At 38.6% G+C, this 1,411-nt stretch overlaps 1 protein-coding gene across 1 annotated transcript in view; it reads right to left on the minus strand.

Annotated features, from left to right (window-relative positions):
• Nucleotides 1–1,373, minus strand: part of LOC106459757 (Kv channel-interacting protein 1-like) — a 22,423-nt gene extending 21,050 nt beyond the window's left edge. The window contains exon 1 of the mRNA XM_022386305.1: nucleotides 1,334–1,373. Within this exon, the coding sequence (XP_022242013.1) occupies nucleotides 1,334–1,373 (40 nt within the window). The remainder of the gene's footprint in view (nucleotides 1–1,333) is intronic.
• Nucleotides 1,374–1,411: the final 38 nt, after the last annotated feature.

A 1,411-nucleotide genomic window follows, 5' to 3' on the forward strand; every position in this document is an offset into this window, starting at 1 on the left:
AAGCACTATGTTTTAATTTCTACTCTTAAAAGGAAAAGATAGGGGGGTTAGGGGGGGGGGTTTATTCCAAAACGTCAGTATTGTTACATTAATAATTAGGCTTAAGTGATCGAACAGACCGCTAACCATAGCAGCTATTTGGTCTATTAATTGAAACCTGAGTAAAGCAGCCCTCATCCATATACACTGTCCAGATACTAGTTCTAGCACTTGGCTACCTGAGTAAAGCAGCCCTCATCCATATACACTGTCCAGATACTAGTTCTAGCACTTGGCTACCTGAGTAAAGCAGCCCTCATCCATATACACTGTCCAGATACTAGTTCTGGCACTTGGCTACCTGAGTAAAGCAGCCCTCATCCATATACACTGTCCAGATACTAGTTCTAGCACTTGGCTTTGCGCCAAGCAGAGAGGTTAGGAGTATTCTTGGGTTGATGTGTTGTTTGTGTATCTCAGCCTCTTTAGGATACCCGAATTCAAGAAGAGCACTCTGCCAAGTCTTTGCAGGTGGTATCTGTTCACATTTGACCATATTCAATGAAGTAAAGTTATTGTAAATTTATTTCATAAATTATTTATAGAAAAATTTCACAATTCTAATAAGTGAACATTTGTGAAAATCCAAAGGTGATTTCACTAATCCGGACGTGTTTCAAATATTGTTGTTGAAAATCCAAAGGTGATTTCACTAATCTGAACGTGTTTCAAATATTGTTCTATGAAGTTCCTGATACCGATGAACGACTTTAAGCACAGTATTTCGTTGTAACTATATCACGTGTCAATTTTACACACTACCAGCAGCCTATAATCTTTTTACTTTCAAAGTGTCCTAACTCATAACATTCTGTACACACTTTAACACTATTAATCTACGTATCAAGTTGTGTGTATATTTGTACTCATTAAGTTCCCTTGCTGTGCAGGCCACGTCTCCATTCTTCTTGAATCCAATAAAGCAACTTGAACAAGACTATTTAACACACTGTACATATTTCGAAATTGTACTGAATTTTGTACCATAATTTATTTAGTTTCAGAGTATCAACGTTTATAATGACCATTCTTTTATCTACTAGCATAAAACACCCTCGCTCCGCTTAGGGCTTCAAAGGTCCTCCTCATTATTCAGAGAGATCCTAATAAATCGAGGAAGCTCCTCCATTATCTCCGATTACTTTCATAGCTACCTTAAGAGGGTGTATAACCGAAAATAAACTTAGTCTGTGCTACCTTAGCATGCGTGTCATGTTTATCCCGCTAGCTGGTTCCTGAATAGGGTTATAAAGACCCGATGCCATATTCGGGTTCAGCGACTCTATAAACCTACCTCTAAACCCCATCACATCTGAGTGACCTTCCAGGATCATTTTAGCCCCCTTAGTACCATATTTGCAGAGAACTTCGT

The sequence above is a fragment of the Limulus polyphemus genome, unplaced genomic scaffold (genome assembly GCF_000517525.1).
Source record: "Limulus polyphemus unplaced genomic scaffold, Limulus_polyphemus-2.1.2 Scaffold657, whole genome shotgun sequence".
NCBI classification, from domain to species: Eukaryota; Metazoa; Arthropoda; class Merostomata; order Xiphosura; family Limulidae; genus Limulus; species Limulus polyphemus.